This window comes from Trichechus manatus, unplaced genomic scaffold (assembly GCF_000243295.1).
Source record: "Trichechus manatus latirostris isolate Lorelei unplaced genomic scaffold, TriManLat1.0 scaffold00045, whole genome shotgun sequence".
NCBI lineage: Eukaryota > Metazoa > Chordata > Mammalia > Sirenia > Trichechidae > Trichechus > Trichechus manatus.
In genome coordinates, this window is record NW_004443981.1 from 16,729,050 (window position 1) to 16,745,811 (window position 16,762).

The following is a 16,762-nucleotide window of genomic DNA, read 5'->3' on the forward strand; positions in this document are numbered from 1 at the left end:
AGAGGGGTGCGTGCTAACGGGAGATAGCACGGGGGGTGGGGACAGCAGTGGTGACGTCTAGGATGAGATAAGGAAGTCAGTGAGAGCTTTGTCTTCACTGGCAACCCGCCAATGGTAATTACAGGGCTGGCAGCAGGGCGGGGGTTCCGAAAGTGGGGTTTTATTTGAATTTACAGTAATTGGCAAAATGCGACTCTTTGGAGGCATGAGGACCTTTTCCTGTTACCCACGAACTGGGGAAGGGCCCTCCCTCACAACCGCGGGGTTCACATTGTGGGTGCCGTTTGCTGGGTGAGCACCATGAGGACGCTGGTGTCCGCCGTCCTGGTGAGGCAGCAGTACAGGTCTCGGCGGCTCGGAGCTGCCAGGCCGCACAGCACTCCCGAGGGCCGTTCAGGCGAGGGTCCGCTGCCGAGGTTTGATCCGTGGATATAGCTGGGGCGTAACAGAAACACGTTAGTGCCAGGAGAGGGCGCTGAGGAGCAGCCAGGCCTCGCCACTGGGCCTCCAGGTGCAGAAGCAAGTGGGCGGCGGCCACTGTGTTCCTACCCGGAGACCCACGTGCCGAGTCCCCCTCTCACGGAGACCTGCCCTATCAGCAGCCTCTGTCTCTGGTGGCACTGCAGACTGCCCAGAGTCTTCGTAGTCGACTTGTCCCTCTTGTGTACTGTCTGTGTGGCCCCCGAGGATGGGCACCCCGGAGGGCAGGCCTCTGTGGTCATTGCTGGGCTCCCCTCCAGCGCCTGGCATGTGGAAGGTGCCCAGTGAGGGTCTGCAGAGTGAGTGGAGATCTGCCAGCCCCTGAGGCGCCCTGGAGAGAAGGCTGTGAGGCCCATCCAACGGGTGGTTCTCTCCTCCTCTGCTACAGGCGAGCTGCTCATAAACCTAACAGAGGTGGCAACCTTCAAGCTGCGCCTCCCCACCCTCGCTTTCGTTGAGGAGATTTCTGGAGAGCAGAGAATCCCAGATCAGGGTGTCTACACTGGGCTGAGAAGCGGGGTGTGACGTCCCGTGAACGAAGCACGCCCCCAGGCCACATGCCGCTCCCACAGAGCAGACGGCCCAGTGGCGCCCGCAGTGTGCTCTGACCGTGTGCAGAGGGGGACGCCGCGTCTCCCCATGGTCGCTCTGTGCCCGTGTTCTGTGACTCAGCTGACTTACGGCAAGTAGGCCGGACTGTTAACCCCCCAACACAGCCTGGAGTGAGACCGGGCAGCGGCGCTGTGAGCACTTACCCCCAGCAGGTTCTTGGGCACGTAGCCCTCCCGGTCCCCCAGGCGGGCCCACCACCACTCGGTCTCGCTCTCATCCTTGCGCCTCAGCACGGTGATGGCGTCCCCTTCACGGAAGGACAGCTCGTCGCTGTTCTGGGCCTCGTAGTCCCACAGCGCATATACCACACCTTTGTTCATTACCCCCAGCTTCTCCTGTACCCCTGGAGGAGAGAGCAGACGGTCAGCCTCCCAGAGGATGGTCTGCAGGGGAGGCACTCTGCTTGGGGGCCAGGAGGGCACACCACTGGCCGGGTCTGTCTCCAGGAGGCTGAGACACATGTGCGTGGCCATGAAGCCAGGGCCACGCAAGGCAGCACTTCTCTCTAAACTCATGAGTCGAGAGGCAGCAGCGTGCTGTTCTAAAAGACTTTTGAAAGGGTGAAACTTGCAAGTTACATCTAGTGCAAACTTCCCAAAGCAATAATTAAAAGAACCATATCGCTCCTGGACGGCAGAAAGTCATTACAAATGGCTGTGACACCACCTGAGCCATACGTACCCAGCCCACTCACGGCCAGGCAGGGACTGCAGCCCAGGGAAGGGCCTTCTGCCTGGACGTCTGGCTCAGATGCCAGACGGGCGAGCTCCCAACTCCTCCCTGGGTGGGTGCCACAGTGGCTGCACCCCCTCCCCCACGCTGGCTGGACTGGGGACCTGTGCACCCCAGCCTGTCACACAGCCCGAAAGCCAGCTGCATGTCTATTCCGCCAAGCTGGGTGGTCGGGGAGACGGGTGTGGCTTGCCTGTTCTGTGGGCGCAGCCTTTGTTTACCGTGGCATGCCGGGGCCTGAGAAGGGGCTGGCACACGGCAGGCTCTCACATCACGTGTTGAGCGAGTGACTCCCGGCTGTCTAACCCTTGGGACGGGACGCATCACAGCTTAACTAGAATGTGAGTGTCACTCATCAAATGGGGACAAACGGCAAAGCCCTAGGCCACCTCAAGGATGGCCCAGCCTCCCCAGAGAAGAGTGGCTGGGCTGCCCTGGCCTGGTCCTGGGACACGCTGGGTCTGGACAGACCTCCAGCCTTTCTCAGAGCCGGGTGCACGCCAGCAGTGACAGGCACACAAGGTGCTGCCCAGCCACCTCCACCACCCTGTCCTGCCCCGAGACATACGCGCGGGGCGCAGAATCCTTCTAACCACACCGATTTTCAAATGTTTTCAGGACAAAGGGGCGGTGTGGCCTCGTCCTAGGGAGACTTGCCCGGCTGCCCCGGAGAAGGCAAGCGAGCCTCACAGCCTCGCAGCTCCTCTGGGCCCGGGCGGCAGCTGCTGGGTCAGCATCGTGCTGTGTGCCAGCCCCGGGGCCCAGGACAGGAGTCACGCTGCACTCCACAGCCCCCACGTACCGTAGAGGAACTGGGAGCACTGAATGTAGCCCTCCTCCATCTCTTCACACTTGTCCGCAGCAGTCTCCATGTCGCTGATGGTCGAGGCAAAAATGGCGGCGCCGCTCTCCACCAGCTGTTTGCAGAGGTGAACGCTGTTGCAGGACGCGGCACAGTGCAGCGGAGTCCTGGATCAGACAGGAAGTCAAGATGCACATCTGGCCCTGCAGGGCCGCAACCACCCACAAACAAGCTGCTCCAATGGGAAGCTCTCTCGGGGGGCACCGTGCCTCGGTGCCCACACGCTTCGCAGCTCTTTCACGGCATGATTTCCACTGATAAACTGCTTTGCACCACATATACAGCTTTAAAAAAGGAGGGGTGGGGGCAAAACAGCTTTCTGGAAGTCCCAAATAACACCTAAGAGACCCCGCAGGCCCTGGGCGGCCGAGCCCTAACCCTAAATCAAGTGAAAGCTCGTGGCAGACAGCCGAGATGTCATCACGGGGCCTGCGAGGGGTTTCAAGACCACCACGCTGCCATGTGGAAACGTGGTGAGCGTGTGACCATGAGGTGCTGAGGCTACCGGGTCAATCAGGAGGCCGCCACAGCCATCTTTGAGGGAGCGCTCCGGAGAAGACGGGCAGGCGGGGGCGCTGACGATGGCTGTCTTTTGGAGGCTGACGGGCACGTTGCTGTTCCGTCTCTTCTAGACTGCCCCATTTTCTAGAACATGCACTTTTTCCTCTGGTACCGTACCCTCCCCAAGCCCACACCCCAAGCAGAGCCTCACCATCCGTCACTGTCGGCGGCGTTCACGTTGACCCCAAAGTCCAGCAGGAACTTCACGATGTGGTGGTGGCCGGCACAGACTGCGTTGTGCAGGGGGGTGATCCCTTCGTCGTTGGGCTTGCTGGGGTCTTCCACCTGGGACACGGGGCACACGTGAGCACCCCGCCCACCCCGACAGCACTCTGCTAGCGAGGGCCGCTACTCACCTCGTAGATGATCCTCTGCACCAGATCAAACTCTCCTTCCAGAGACGCGTCCAAGAGCAGCGCCAGCGGGTTGAACCTGACCCTCAGGCCGTGCCCAGTCCGCTCGGAGTTGGGCTTCTTCAGATTGGTCCGTTTGCCCTGGAAGGAAGAAGCAAGCTTCTGATGGAAAGTGCTCACCAGCTCAAGAGCCACACCTGGTCCCCCAGGAAAGGAAGGAGCTACAGGAACTCACCCCAAGGCAGGGGTCCCCAGGGAGCAGCACCTGGGGTGTCAGACCCACGGACTCAGCCCCCGAGCAGGCCCGGCCCTGTGTGTCACCGAGCACCTCCAGAGGGGAGCACTGCCCTTGGGCATCTCAGGGTTGTGAGCCCTCCTCTAGGAGATGCCGTGGGAGGGAGTGTGGGATGTGATTTCCAAGCTTCCTAACTGGAATTCCTAGAGAGCTCGCTCCCCGAGGGGCACAGCGATGCCCAGCTGAGGGGACACTCAGTGCCCCCCGCCCCCCACACACTGACCTTCTAAATGGCACAGCGATGCCTGGCTGAGGGGACACTCAGTGCCCCCCGCCTGACACACACTGACCTTCTAAATGGCACAGCGATGCCCGGCTGAGGGGACACTCAGTGCCCCCCGCCCCCCACACACTGACCTTCTAAATGGCACAGCAATGCCTGGCTGAGGGGACATTCAGCGCACCCTGCCCCCGACCCCCATCCACACTGATCTTCTAAATGGCACAGCGATGCCTGGCTGAGGGGACACTCAGCGCCCCCCGCACCCCCTACACTGATCTTCTAAATGGCACAGCGATGCCTGGCTGAGGGGACATTCAGCGCGCCCTGCCCCCCACCCCCATCCACACTGATCTTCTAAATGGCACAGCGATGCCCGGCTGAGGGGACACTCAGCACCCCCCGCCCCCCACACACTGATCTTCTAAATGGCACAGCGATGCCTGGCTGAGGGGGCACTCAGCACCCCCCACATTCACACTGACCTTCCTAAATGGCACAGCGACTCCTGGCTGAGGGGACACTCAGCACCACCCCCCATCCTCACTGACCTGTCTGTCCTCCCCACGTAGCCCGATGCGGGGAGGGACAGGTCTGGCCTGGCTTCCACTATCCTAGGACCCAGCGCCAAGCCTGGCACCAGGGAAGTGTGCAGTGACCCCGGGCTGACTGAGGGGCTAGAAAGGAGCGGCTCTGGGGAGACACTCACCGTGGAGGCTGCAGGCCAGGGGGCAGTGAAGGGCAGGGGCACTGGGGGAAGGGGCTCATCCCCAGGAGAGGGGTCCTCGGCCACAGGGCTCGGGAGCTGCTCTGTGGGCAGGACAGTGGCCACATTGTTGTTGTCATCCTCCGCAGGCTCCGAGGGGTGGGGGGTGGTCTGGGGACAGATGAGCTGCTCTGGCTCAGGGGAGGGCAGCTCATTGTCATTGGCGTCTGACGACAGGGCCGGCTCGGCAGGCAGTGGCGCCGTGGGCGGGGCGGGCTCTTCCAGGTTCCCGTTGGTGTTGGCATTCCCATTGTCCACATCTGCCAAGGTGCCCATGAAGTCCTGCGGGGCACTCGGCTGGTAGAAAGGGGCCCCCTCCATGCCGCCAGCCAGGGTGTTGAAGCGCTGGTACAGCAACTTCTGGATGTTGGGCCCACCAGGGCCCTCGGGCTCTGTGATAGAGCTGCGCTTCTTCAGGGGCCGCGGCGCATTGGCCAGCTTCCTGCGCAGGGCCTCCAGGTCGGCGTCACTCTGGTAGCGCAGCGGTGAGTGCACGATGGGTGTGAGCTTGGTGGGGCTGAGCGGCCGAGGGAGGTTCTCCACGCTGCTGCTGTCTCCAGGCGGCGCGGGGCTGTCCTGCTCAGGCTCCTTCTCAGCACACTCTGAGGGCGGCGGTGCGCTGGTGGACAGCGACCCATGGAGGAACGGCAGCGGGGATGGGGAGGTGGAGCCCGAGGGTAGGACGGGTTTGCCGTACACTGGGGGGACACAAAGCACAGGGAAGGCGGGTGAGGGCGGCCCAGGTCGCTGCCCCATCAGGGCACTGGGCACCTCTGCCCACAGGGAGGGCTCAGGATGCCCAGGTCACTGCCCCGTCAGGGCACTGGGCACCTCTGTCCACAGGGAGGACTCAGGAGGCCCAGGTCACTGCCCCATCAGGGCACTGTGGGCACCTCTGCACGGCAGTTGGCTCCTGAGAGATGCAGGTGTCTTTTCTGCTGTAAATTCTGGTTTAAACCCCAAGGAAATGCTTTGCGCAGAGAACCTCTACTGACTCCTTACAAAAGGTGACATGTCTTCTCCAATTTACCGGTTTTACATTGGAGTTTCCAAAACAGTGGCTTTTCCAGATTAAGGAAAGGTCGCTGACCTGACCTCCCTGCCCCAAACAAGCCTTCCTTGTTTTCTGCCCAAGGAAAACGAAACACGCAGCTGACCCAGGGCTAAGCTCAGGCTGATGGCCCAAGAGCTCTTGAGAATGGTCCAAGCCCACAGGTACACGGCACCTTCACGGGGGAGGTCCTGGCACTCCCAGGAATCCCCGAACTGAGAGCCTGGAGCTGCAGCCCATGCCTAGAACGTCTAGGGAGGCCCAGGATCCTATCTGAGGGCCAGAACCACCTGTGGCCTTGGGGGTTAGCGTGGAGCTGGGCTGTGCCCTCCTGCCTCCCTAGCAGAGCGTCCCCTCTGGGACCTGGGAGCGGGCGCCTAAAGTAGAAGATAGCCCACCCCAGGAGTGCTGGTTCCACCACTGCCACAAACGCCAGGGGCCAGCGAAGAAGGCAGAGCTCCCCGCCCCCACCCGCTCACTGGTATCTCCTGGCACAGCTAGGAAGCAGGAGGAAAAAGATGGAATTCTTAAGATCTCACAGACACTGGATTTCCGCGGACACTTGGACAGAACATCACTGGCATGATCCATTTGCAAAACTGCTCAAATGCATCCTAACCTTTATACCCGTCTCTCCAAGCGTCTCTCCAAGTGACACCCCAGCCAAACTACGTAAGAACGAAGTTTAATCCTAAATAGCACATGGCCCAAACACAGGGACAGAGATGGGTATTTTCCCAACTGCAAGTGTAACTCCCCCCAGGACACCACGCACGTGCGCCCACGGTACCTGCTCTAACCGACTTGTTCACGGTGCTGTGCATGGCCTGCTGGTAGCTCTTCGGGGGAGTGGCCTGCTGCAGGTACATGGAGTAGATGGAGCTGGAGTTCACCGTCTGGGGGCCTTTTCGGGGAGACTGCGGCCTCGACCCTTTGTCAGCCAGGAAGGGCCTGATGGCCACGGTCAGGGGGAGCTCAGGCTTGCCGTCTCCAGCTGGAAACGCAGGCGGCCCCGATGGCAGGTACGTGGGGCTTGGGGGCACAGAGATTCTCTGCTGAATCTGCTGCGAGGTCCCCGGCTGGTGGGCACTGCTGGCCGGCGGCAGTGGGGCGGGCATCTGCCGACTTGGCAGGCCTGTGCTGGGCCTGGGCAGACTGCCCTCCTTCCTCCGCTCCAGGGAATTTGTCGACCCTGGGCCCAAAGGTGTAGGACTCGGATATGTCCCGTAGCTTGGAGGCAGCTGCTTGCCCGCCCCTGGGATGGGTGGTGGCACTTTACCAATCTCAATGCCCTAAATTGAGATGTTAAGGAAAAAAAAGTCAGCCTTTGAAAAGTTAAGCACACTTCCATCTGTCACAAGAGAACACAGAGCAGGACTTGTAATCCTTCAGATGGGCTTCCTGACCGAGAAACAGAGTACTGGGCCAGGGTCAAACCCACCACATGGTCACAGACTGTCTGCAACAGAACTGACCTTGGCCAACGGATGCTTACACTACGGGCAGCGCTCGAGGTTTTAAGGTTCATTAGCTCCTCCGGGACTTGGAGTCTAATTTAGGGCATCACCAGGGTTCCCTTGCCTAACGGTTCCCCACATCCCTGAGATTAAGACCTCAGGCAGAGCAGCAACAGAGTGGAGAGCTTGCTTGTGTTTTCTGTTACAAGGACAAGGGGCCTACCAGTTTCTCCGTGGCTCCTAAAGGTGCTAAGGGCAAAGGCTGGCTTGAGATGGTGGCCTGCTTAAGAGGCCCCTCCACGCCCGCGTCCTTCCAGTCCGCACTGGCCATGGCGGCCGGCTTCACTGAGGAGCTAGAATTGTGTTTCAGTGTGGGCCAGTTTCCATCGTTAGCTAGGAAAGAACACAGGATTTAGTAACTTTCCTGATGTTCGTGGAATCAAGACCACGTGTCAGAAACGAAAACAGCGCTGGGCATCACACTCTGACGGCCCTCCATCCACAGCTGATGACCCCCAGGAAGGCCAGCTGCGTCCTGTCAAACACGACACACCTGTGCACAAGGCCCAGGCAGGGACTTGCTTGGCAAGTTACCGTCAACGCCGGAGTCACCTTCCAAATGTTACCAGACTCGGAGCAAGCAGCGTTTCAGCCCATTTGCAGGCTCAATAACCAAGCCTCAGTGCGTGAGGTACAGGGCTGCTGCGGGGGCAGAGACGGGGGGCTGCAGGAAAGTGCTCTGGGCCCCCATTTAAGTCCAGGTCAAACCCACTCTATCAAAGCCACGGAACAGAAGAGGCACTGACACCGTCACGTACAGCTGTGACCTGTGCAGCTTCCATTATTAAAAGAAAACAGACTCTAATCTGCGAGGAATTTCTGTTCTCTGAAGGAATTTACGATCCCAGGAGGCGAGTGTCAGTCCTCCCTGATCTGAGAAGCAGCAGCAAGAGCAGACTGTCATTTGGCCACAGTGATCAAAAAGCCAGTCAGCAACCCCAAGCCTTCTGGAAAGCAACATTTTACAGAGCATTTTCCAAACTGAAGAAGGTGCAGAAACATTCGTTCTGCTGACACAAGGTCACAGGCAGTGACATCTACGTATTGTGACATCTGAGGGGCCAGAGTTACAGGTGACGCAGGCGCCAGTGCTTCCCCTTAACAGCCACAGGGGCTGAACTGGGTCGGCATGGTAGCCATGCTGGCCCATCAGCACTCTGGAGCTCAAAGAAACCAAATGAACAGCTGGTGTTCCTGAGAACACAGCCTCTCTCCCCGCCACTGAGCCAGTCTCCAGCACGGTCAGCAGGGAAACCAGTCCTGTGCACAAGAGTAACGCCTGAGTCAAACCCAGCTCACAGACAAGGAGGAGACACATCTCAGATGTGCTCTGGGCTCAGCCACAGGAGGAGGTGGCACGAGTGCTGGACGAGCAGTTGTGAGCCGGAGCCGGACGGCACCACTGCAGCCCCGCTGCGCTCACTGCTAAACGTCACTGCAGGCTACCCACCACGTGCTGGCCAAGCCCCACAGGGCCCTGATGCGGCCTCCATGGTCCAGTCCTAGCTGCCCCTCGTTCCTGTGGCCTGTCAGCTCCCTCCAGGTCAGGACGACACATGGCCAGGAATGTGTAGGCTCCCCAAGGGCACACCAAGGGGGGAGCCCTGATGACAGGGAAAAGCAGAGCCCCCAGGAACCCAGGAGGGCTGGCAGGAGCCAGTGTGCCTCTTGGGGTCACCCCGTGGCCGTCCAGCTGCTTGAGGAGGTTTTCTGGACATCAGCCACGACAGACTCAGAATCAGTGCAATTTTCTCCTTTCTCCGGAACGAGGCAGGAGGTAGGAAGGAAGAGCACTTATTTTTATTAAAAAGGGACACTTCTCTTTGAGTATGAAGGGAGATTCTTGCACCGAAGATAAAACCAAAGCCATCATGATGAACTCAGAAAACCCTTGTTCCTAAAGCCTCCCCTGCTGTGCCAGTGTCGGTCACCTGTCTCGCCCCTTTTCTCAGGATGATCTGAGAAGCTGGGACAGCTGACATCTACATGGTGTCTTTGTTGAGTTCACATGCCAGGAGCAGACCTTTATCAGTTTGGAAAAATAAACTGATTGTTGATTTAGTGCACACGATTGTTGATTGAGTGCACATTAAAGAGACCCGTGAGCACCCGCTAAGCCTGCCAGCTGACGTACGGTTTACAAACGGGCCTGCAGAGTGCCGTGACGAGCCGTGGGCCAGCCCGACATCCAGATCGGACACTGTCCATGGACTGGCCACTCTGGGTCTGCTGTGATCTGTGACACGAGAACCAGAAGAGCCGACAGTGAGAGGTCAGATCCCCCAAACGCCACAGCTCCACCTTGGGGCCTGGGATTCCCCTCCAGTTTGGGGTTCCTGGGGCTCCTGTTATGGGGTCACCTTAAAGTGCAGTGGAGAGACTAAGGCTAGTGCTGAACTCAGGAAGGATGTGTGTTTCAGGGCTCAGGGTGACTGTCTCTTTGCACTGGGCACACCCAGACAGAAAGGGGCACGGGAGGCAGTCTCAGGTTGGAAAGTTTTAAAATAAAGTCAGCGGAGAGGCAGCTGGCTGTGCTGATTACCTGCCGTTGGGAGCAGACAGGTATCTCCTCCTACCACAGGGCGGGTCACACTATAAAGAACAGCCCCTCAAGGAGGGCTGCAGCCTCTGGCGGCTCTGAGAGAGAGCACGGTGGTGAAGGGGACTGGCTGGGGACCCCTTCTCTTGCCTGGTCTCAGAACAGGCCCCAGACTCCACAGCTGGAGTGGTGGTTGTGTCGTTGCTCATCCTTGGGGCCAGGCAAGAGGAAATGAAGCAGAAGACCAGCACAAACTTGTCACCAGTCCTGACAAGGTACTCCCAGTGCAGGCGTGCTGGGGCCGAGCCAGCAGTGCTGGGTCCACACACGTAGAAGTGTCTCAGGACACTAATACCCGGGTTCTGGGAGTCTACATGTTAGGGGAGGATGTTCAACCACAGCCACAAAGGAATTCTTCCTGAGAAAGAAGTCCTGGCTTTTTGACACCATAGTTTAAAACAGAGCCGCCTTCCTCTGGCAGGCCAGCAGACCTCTGTGGAAGACTGTGCTGTCCTAGTGAGGAAGACAGAGGTGCAGGACGAGGAAAGGCCTCGCCGCTGCCTGGTGGATTATGTACCAACAGGGCTGGAAGAGGCCACGTCTAATCACACCACATGGATCTACATGGTCAAGTTCCAAAGTAACAGTGTTTAGGCTTTTTCCTCTATCAGACGTGCTGAGCAGAGCAAAAAACAACGGCCCTACCACCTGGCTTGGAGGGAGGGAGGCCTTTGATGGCTGGGCCAGGACAGTGGTGCAGTCAGACGCAGCAGGCGCGCTGCCGACCCTGTGGCCTCTGGTAAACAAAAGCTGCATCTAGAAGGGACCCGAGGGGCAGAGTGCTGAGTGATTTGAAAAGCCACGCAGTGAAGATTCTCAGTTCAGTGAAATCACCCTTACTGTGGTGGCCCACGGCTCCCTGAAAGCGCTGGAGAAGTCTAGGTGCCTCAGACTGCTGCTGTGGGGTTCTCTGTGATCCCCGTGCCAGCATGCTGAGCCTGCCCGCAGCGGCCTCCCCCAGGCCGCGCTTCCCACTGCCCACAGGGAGAGGGGCCAGCACCACTCACCGGGTTTGGGTCGTCCATGTGCGGCACTGGAGGTGATCGTCAGAGACTGGGGCTTGACAGGGTCCCCCGGGACAGAGTAGCTCCCAGTGCTGGGCACCTGGATGTAAGGCCCCACCGCGGCAACTCTGCCGGACGCGCTCAGGGAAGACTGTGGTGATGACGTGCCGTTCACACGGCTCAGCTGCAGAACAGGAGGGAAGCAGAGTCAGCATCCTCCCAGATTCAAAGCAATCTTAGGCCTAGGGTGACACACTGCTCGGCATGACCCGCTCTGCACTCAGCTGTGTGCACGATGCTCCGTCTCCCTGAACATCAGTATCCAGAGAGGTGTGAATTTAAAGACAGGACATCAACCAACAGCCCCACGGAGCACTTCTCTCTAACACCTACCCGCTGGCGGATAAAACAGTAAGCCTGTTACAGCGAAACATTTCCCAGCAGCTCCCTTGTCCTGTGGACGGCTCCCTCGGCCTTGGGGCCGCTCTCCCTCCGCTGGGCGGGAGCTGAGCGCACTGGTCAGAACCCAGGGTCAGCAGCTTCATCCTGCTCTGCCACTTATTCACCAGTGACCTGGGGCCAGTGACCTAACCCTTCTATCACCTCTGGGGAATGAGAACAGGGTGGAGAGGGCGGTCACATTGTCCTTCAAATATTTCTATACTGTCTTAAGTTTGTTTTCAGTGAGTATTAACTACCCTTGAAATTCAAAACACCAAATACAGATAATCTCTAGAAACCACCAGCCCCTTCGGTAGGCCTTTGCTCAGGAGTCACAGAACACCTCCACCTGCGTTACTGCTAAGGCTCCTCACGACGAGTCCAGGGCAGTGTGACAAGGACACGAGGCTCAAAGGTCAGGGAGCTTGCCTGACGTGGCTCAGCCTGAGATGGCAGAGCCGGGACCCAGCCTAGGCACGAAGATTTCAGCATCCCACAGGGGGAGGGGGAACGGAGGGCACCAGAGCCCGTGGGCTGCAGGCTGCTGAGGGCTGGACTCTGTCAGCTGGGAAACAAACGAGCCTTTGGGGAAGTGGACTTTGTTCTACTGTAGCTTTGAGGGCTTCTGGACAATTTATGTTACAGCTGTGGTGGAGACGGCAGAGTGCTATGTAGGGGAGACGTGCGATGTTTGGGTGACCTTTTAGCGGTCTGTCTCACGGAAACCTGTTCTCTGTCACGTGCCTGGATTTTCTTCCCGTAGAGACGCTCACGCAGCTCACTGATGCGCTTGTCCATCAGGGCCACCTCCACATTGCGCTTGTTCAGAAGTTCCTTCTGCTGCTGGAGCTTTGAATTCTGTTCCTGGTTAAGTTGGTTACGAATCTGCAAAACAGAGAGCAATTTTTACGAGTAGCATTAATCAAAAGATCAAATACTCGGCCAGGGAGATTAAAAAGGAAAGGCGGCATTAAGCTCTCACCCGTATTTACATGTATGCACTGCCGCTGCCCTGAGTATTTCACGGCACAGCACAGATGAAGCCAAAGTGTACTTCTTACGGAACAAAGAAAGCTCAAAGCCCTGTAAGTGTCTGTCACCTTTGACGCACACAAAGAATGATTATATGGAAACAATGGCTATGGTCCTTGGCAAGGAAGCGTCAGGGACACTCGCCCTGGAACAAGGGCCTCTCGGCTGAGAGTCTGCGTCTGCTCTGCCCCAGGCCGAGTGAGGTGCCTCACTGTGGGGGCTGGGGGACCCCCAAAGAGATGCGCTAAACCACCAGACAGAGCGCTCTGACATCACTGTAGTGGATGCAATAACCTGTGTTACATTCTAGGGCTCTTAAAATGTAAAGGAAATCATAAATTCTTGTTATACATTATTTCTATGCATTTATGTGAAAGAATTTAACAGCAACGCGTGATTTTACTCTCTACAGTCAAATACCTTCATTTTGTAAAAGGATAGAATACTTTTTTCTATCAGTAACAGTAGAATTACAAAACTTGTTTCTGACATGAAAGATCACCCTCTGAATGACAACTCTGAGTGACGGCCATCTTTAATGGAAATCTTGGGATTTAAAAAAGGCATTATCTCATCAAAACACAGTTTACATAGGGCCTGATATATATAAAGCTTAATCCTTTACTAGTTAGTACACTGCCAATTAAGCTCTTTTGTACTGGAAACATTAGAAGCCAGTCACAAAGAACCACATACTGTTTGATGCCACCTACATGACACTCCAGAACAGGCACAGAGACAGCAAGCAGTCTGGGCTGCCTGGGGCTGGGGGATGCAGCGACTGGGGGAGACAGCTACGGGGAGTGGGGTTTCCTCTGGGGGTGAGAAATGATCTGAAGTTTATTGTGGTGGCAGATGCCCAACTCTGAGATGGACTGAAATCCACTGAACTGCACATTGTACATGTTGAATGGCGTACTGTAGGAATAATATCTTGACAAGCTGTTAAAAAATTATTTTGTACTAAATACGTTTTGTGGCTACTATTAACCTAGAATCCATTAATCTGCTTCCAATTCCGAGACTTCCTGCCTGCGCTGAGGGAGAAGTGGAAAGGTAAGGCTAGTTTCAGAGTCCCTCCGCAGACCCCCGGCCCCAGAACTACCTGCAGCTCCTGGTACAGTCTCTTTAACTCCACCGCTGCCGGCCCCGTCAACTTGCCGTTGTAAGGCTGGAAGCCGTTCAGTTTTCCTTTCTTTAGATCTTCCAACTGCTGGCTAAGCTGGTCGACTCTCAGGATTGCAGTTTGTACTTCCTGCTTCTTTTCCTGGAACATGGCACTAAACCTCTCTATTTCAGCAGCTACATTCCCACCAAAAAAAAAAAAGAAAGAAAGAAAACTTATTTCAACAATGTAATAAAGACAATGACAGAAGATCTAGGGGTGGGCAGGGATGGGTAGTGAGTGTATGGCTCTTTAAAAAACATCACGTAGCTGACACTCTGCCTTCTTTGGTTAATATACTGACCTCCACCATCATCTCGTGTCACACCTTGGAGAATCGTGGCACGCATATTCCACAATACATTTCATACAGCCAACAATTTTATTTGTGTTGACTGTTCAGTGCCTATTAACTAAGGCAACTGGTCCAAAAGCTAGGTGGTCAGGCTAACCCAGGTATCTCCAGGCACCAACAGACTGCAGGCTCCTGAGGCCAGGACCCCGACAGACTGCAGGCTCCGTGAGGCCAGGACCCCGACAGACTGCAGGCTCCGTGAGGCCAGGACCCCGACAGACTGCAGGCTCCGTGAGGCCAGGACCCCGACAGACTGCAGGCTCCGTGAGGCCAGGACCCCGACAGACTGCAGGCTCCGTGAGGCCAGGACCCCGACAGACTGCAGGCTCCGTGAGGCCAGGACCCCGACAGACTGCAGGCTCCGTGAGGCCAGGACCCCGACAGACTGCAGGCTCCGTGAGGCCAGGACCCCGACAGACTGCAGGCTCCGTGAGGCCAGGACCCCGACAGACTGCAGGCTCCGTGAGGCCAGGACCCCGACAGACTGCAGGCTCCGTGAGGCCAGGACCCCGACAGACTGCAGGCTCCGTGAGGCCAGGACCCCGACAGACTGCAGGCTCCGTGAGGCCAGGACCCCGACAGACTGCAGGCTCCTGAGGCCAGGACCCCGACAGACTGCAGGCTCCTGAGGCCAGGACTGCCATGCCTGTGACCAGGACCCCAGCACAAAGCAGGCACTAACTCAACTGGGGAGTAAAATCACAAACAGTCCACACAGAAGGAGCAAGCATCTTAACACACAGATAAAATCTAAGCCACCCTCACAGTGGTACCAGTAGGTCTTGGTGCACCTGCTCCCCACCCAGAGGGCTGCTGGCAGCAGTGGGCAACAGCATCTTTCTGCAGCAGCACTGCCAGCACCAAAGAAGGTCTGCAGCCCTCATTTAACCTAACCAACCCCGTCCTTCAGGTACAGACAGCAGCGACTGTGCACATCCCCCAGTGAAAGTCGGGGTCATCTGTGACCGACTGTCAGGCACTGGCCCCCACGCAGCCTCCGTGGGTCTGGGGAGTGCGGGCGTCGGTGGGCACGTACACAGGTTGCCGTTCATGATTTTACTGTAGTCCACCTGTCCTCTCATGGCACGGATTTTCTTCAGCTTATTCTCCTGGGCTTCAACGCGTTCTTTCAATTTCTGAAGCTTTTCATTTTCAGAAGCAGACTGCTGCTGGCGGCGCTCCTGTTGCTTTAGAAAATGTAAACGCTGCTCCTAACAGGAGGGAAAAAACCAAACTCTGAAAACTGACACGTACGATTACTTTTACACACAGTCTCGCCTACGTCAATGAATATTAAGGAGAGAAGGCTAGAGGCGTCCTGCAGACACCAGATGACACTCGCTGAATTTATCGGGCACACGGGCGTGAGATGGCAAGAGTTTGGGGATTTTTAAATGGACTTTGCTAAGCACACTGATCTACGCCCTCCAGGGAACAGAAAACTGTAAGGCGGGCAGGACGAGGACCTGCTGTTCATTCTACGCACTAGCACGATTTCGTCTTCATTCTGTCACGTGGGTGAGTGCCAGCCAGCCTCACAGTTTCCTGCTGTCAGTTACAGGCTTCCTACTGCCAAGACACGGCTTCACAGTCCATTATTTCAGAAGGAAATGACCTGACCAACAAAGGGTTTTATATGAAAGAGACCAGGCGGTCTGGGAGGAGATAAACTCTCATTTGCTAAATGACACTGAAGAATCAAGAAGTGTTTGTTTTCTTCAGTATTAGCTTCTTCAGAAACTAATGAAACGTTTTCTAGTAAAAATAGCAACAGGATAATCCTAAAATAAAATATATGCAATACTCTTCAATAGTTTTCTTCCCTATTAATGTGAAAACCTACCTTAAGGATAACAGTCAACATTAAATATTCATGGTCCCATATGTATGCATAAAATGTACCTAAATGAGGAGAGGTTTAAGGTGTGATTATGCAGGCATTATATGCTACACTCTAAGGTAAGGAAAATATGTGCTTAAATATGTAAAAATTAGCATTAACTTGTAATTTACATCATTGAAAATAGCTAAGAAATTACTTTTAATAGCAATACTCTAAGATTAATATTTAGAAAGGAAATAAAAAGTAAATTAGAAAATTTCACAGTTCTATAATACTATCTACATTTCATCTTAGAAATCTTACTAATGGGATGAAATATTTTTCAGCTTAACATTTAATTGTTTTTTTTCTTATAAATGTAATCAACTTTGCAAAGCCACTTTTTAAAAACAAGTCCAACTTAACAGTAAAGTGGAGAGTACACCCAACTACAGTTACCCTGTCAGTGAAGAAAAGCGGGTGTCTGCTCTCTGGGAACATCTCTCTAAAGAAGAAAGCAGGAAGGCTTAGTAGCGCTAACAAGATTCTCTTTTAAAGCGGTTTCAGAATATTTGAAAAAATCATTTACAAAGTGAATCGTTTCCAGCAGGCACAGGTGACAGGTCTATAGAGTATGATGACACCATAATTTAGAGGACTCTCCAGTCCCACTATCACAGAATTTCAACAACAAACGCAGAGCCTGGTGAGGACAAGGAGCACCACCTGGGCCCAGCGCTGTAAGAAACCAAAGGAGCTGCTGAGAGAGGCCCCAGGGCAGCCCGACAGTCAGCTGTCACTGTTTTCAGGGTCCTTACTGGTTTTCTCATCGTGAGGCTGCCTTACTCTGGAACACAAATACCCCCGCGAGGGGCATACTCAGAGAAAAAAGGAA

General features: G+C 55.9%; 1 protein-coding gene across 1 annotated transcript in view; it reads right to left on the reverse strand.

Moving 5' to 3' along the window:
• Positions 1 to 115: 115 nt before the first annotated feature.
• Positions 116 to 16,762, reverse strand: part of PPP1R13B (protein phosphatase 1 regulatory subunit 13B) — a 56,679-nt gene continuing 40,032 nt past the window's right edge. Inside the window, exons 5-16 of the mRNA XM_004376752.2 lie at positions 15,082 to 15,256; positions 13,631 to 13,827; positions 12,238 to 12,378; positions 11,056 to 11,236; positions 7,613 to 7,782; positions 6,723 to 7,224; positions 4,825 to 5,579; positions 3,604 to 3,741; positions 3,399 to 3,532; positions 2,627 to 2,793; positions 1,236 to 1,435; positions 116 to 435 (exon numbers count right to left, since the gene is read on the reverse strand). Of these exons, the coding sequence (XP_004376809.2) occupies positions 394 to 435; positions 1,236 to 1,435; positions 2,627 to 2,793; positions 3,399 to 3,532; positions 3,604 to 3,741; positions 4,825 to 5,579; positions 6,723 to 7,224; positions 7,613 to 7,782; positions 11,056 to 11,236; positions 12,238 to 12,378; positions 13,631 to 13,827; positions 15,082 to 15,256 (2,802 nt within the window). The 3' untranslated portion in view covers positions 116 to 393. The remainder of the gene's footprint in view (positions 436 to 1,235; positions 1,436 to 2,626; positions 2,794 to 3,398; positions 3,533 to 3,603; positions 3,742 to 4,824; positions 5,580 to 6,722; positions 7,225 to 7,612; positions 7,783 to 11,055; positions 11,237 to 12,237; positions 12,379 to 13,630; positions 13,828 to 15,081; positions 15,257 to 16,762) is intronic.